Genomic DNA, 1,052 nt, shown 5'->3' with positions numbered 1-1,052 from the left:
CAGGCCCCCCCCCCCCGGGGACGACCTCTTTCCGGGGGGCTGACCCTGCTCGGCTCCCGAACACCGAGGAGAGGGGGCGCCGCCAGGTCGGGGCGGCAGAAGCCATCGAGGCATCCACCGGTCCTCGGGGCTCCCTGACGGCCGGGAGGTCTCCGCAGAGCGGAACTAGTGGCGGAAAAGCCCCCCCGCGACGGGCCTCGCTCAATGCTCCCTCCCAGCTGTGGAGTCCTCTGAGCAGAAATGGTACTTGGCGAGCCCCTGCGGGCATGAGAGTCCTGCGCGAGGGATGGGGCTGCTGCGTGAACGAGGTTGCTCCGGAGCCCTCCTCCCTCGCTAGCAGACGGGCCCCTCCGCCGTGTGAACCACCCCACGGGGGGGGGGCAGGGCCGGCGACCCCCCCAGCCGGCGACTAAGCCGCTCTCCACCCACTCGGTCGGAGGGGCGGGGCTCGCCTGGGACGGGACTTGGGGCCCCCGACGAAGGACTCCCGCCAATCATGGGGCGGGGAGATCCGCGCAGACAGAGGCGGGCACCTGGCAGAGCTTAGCCAATAGCGGAGACAGGGGCGTGGCCAAGAGCCAAGGGCGGGCATTTCCCAGAATGGGGGCCTGGCGGCGGCTGAGGCCAAGAGCCCCCCCTCCCCCCGCGGAGGGCGAGGAGCCGACTCCGCAGGGAGGAGGGGAGGGGGTGCCCGGCTGCCGTGAGAGCCCGCGGGTCGGGCGCCGCCTCGAACGCCTGTCCTGCCACGGCGCTTGCGGGCCTCCTCGTGCCAGCCGTCCCACCTGGCAGGGCCGTTGTGAGGATCAAAAGGGCGGCGGGGGCGGGGCCTCCAGGCGAAACTCCCTCCCTCGGCGCCCAAGGGCCGCTCCAGGCTCCTTCAGGGCAGGGCTCCCGCCGCCGGCCAAAGAAAGGCCCCGGAGGCGGCGGAGCGCTGTGCCCGTGGCCGGCCCTTGCGCGGTCCCAGCTTTGTGCAGCAGCTGAAGGACGGCGCCGGGGAAGCCCGAGAGCGTTCGGTCCCGGGCGCCCCCCCCCCCCCGGGGGGGGGGCTCTAC

The 1,052-nt window shown here is 73.9% G+C and overlaps 1 protein-coding gene across 1 annotated transcript in view; it reads right to left on the bottom strand.

Annotated features, from left to right (window-relative positions):
* Positions 1 to 803: 803 nt before the first annotated feature.
* The window catches only part of KIF1C (kinesin family member 1C), a 53,630-nt gene continuing 53,381 nt past the window's right edge, over positions 804 to 1,052 (bottom strand). The window contains exon 21 of the mRNA XM_015427890.1: positions 804 to 977. Coding sequence (XP_015283376.1) covers positions 804 to 977 — 174 coding nt within the window. The remainder of the gene's footprint in view (positions 978 to 1,052) is intronic.

Source organism: Gekko japonicus, unplaced genomic scaffold (assembly GCF_001447785.1).
Source record: "Gekko japonicus isolate JY-2015 unplaced genomic scaffold, Gekko_japonicus_V1.1 scaffold761, whole genome shotgun sequence".
Classification (NCBI taxonomy): Eukaryota; Metazoa; Chordata; class Lepidosauria; order Squamata; family Gekkonidae; genus Gekko; species Gekko japonicus.
Note: the sequence above shows the minus strand (reverse complement) of the source record. Positions and strands in the feature narration are given on the sequence as shown.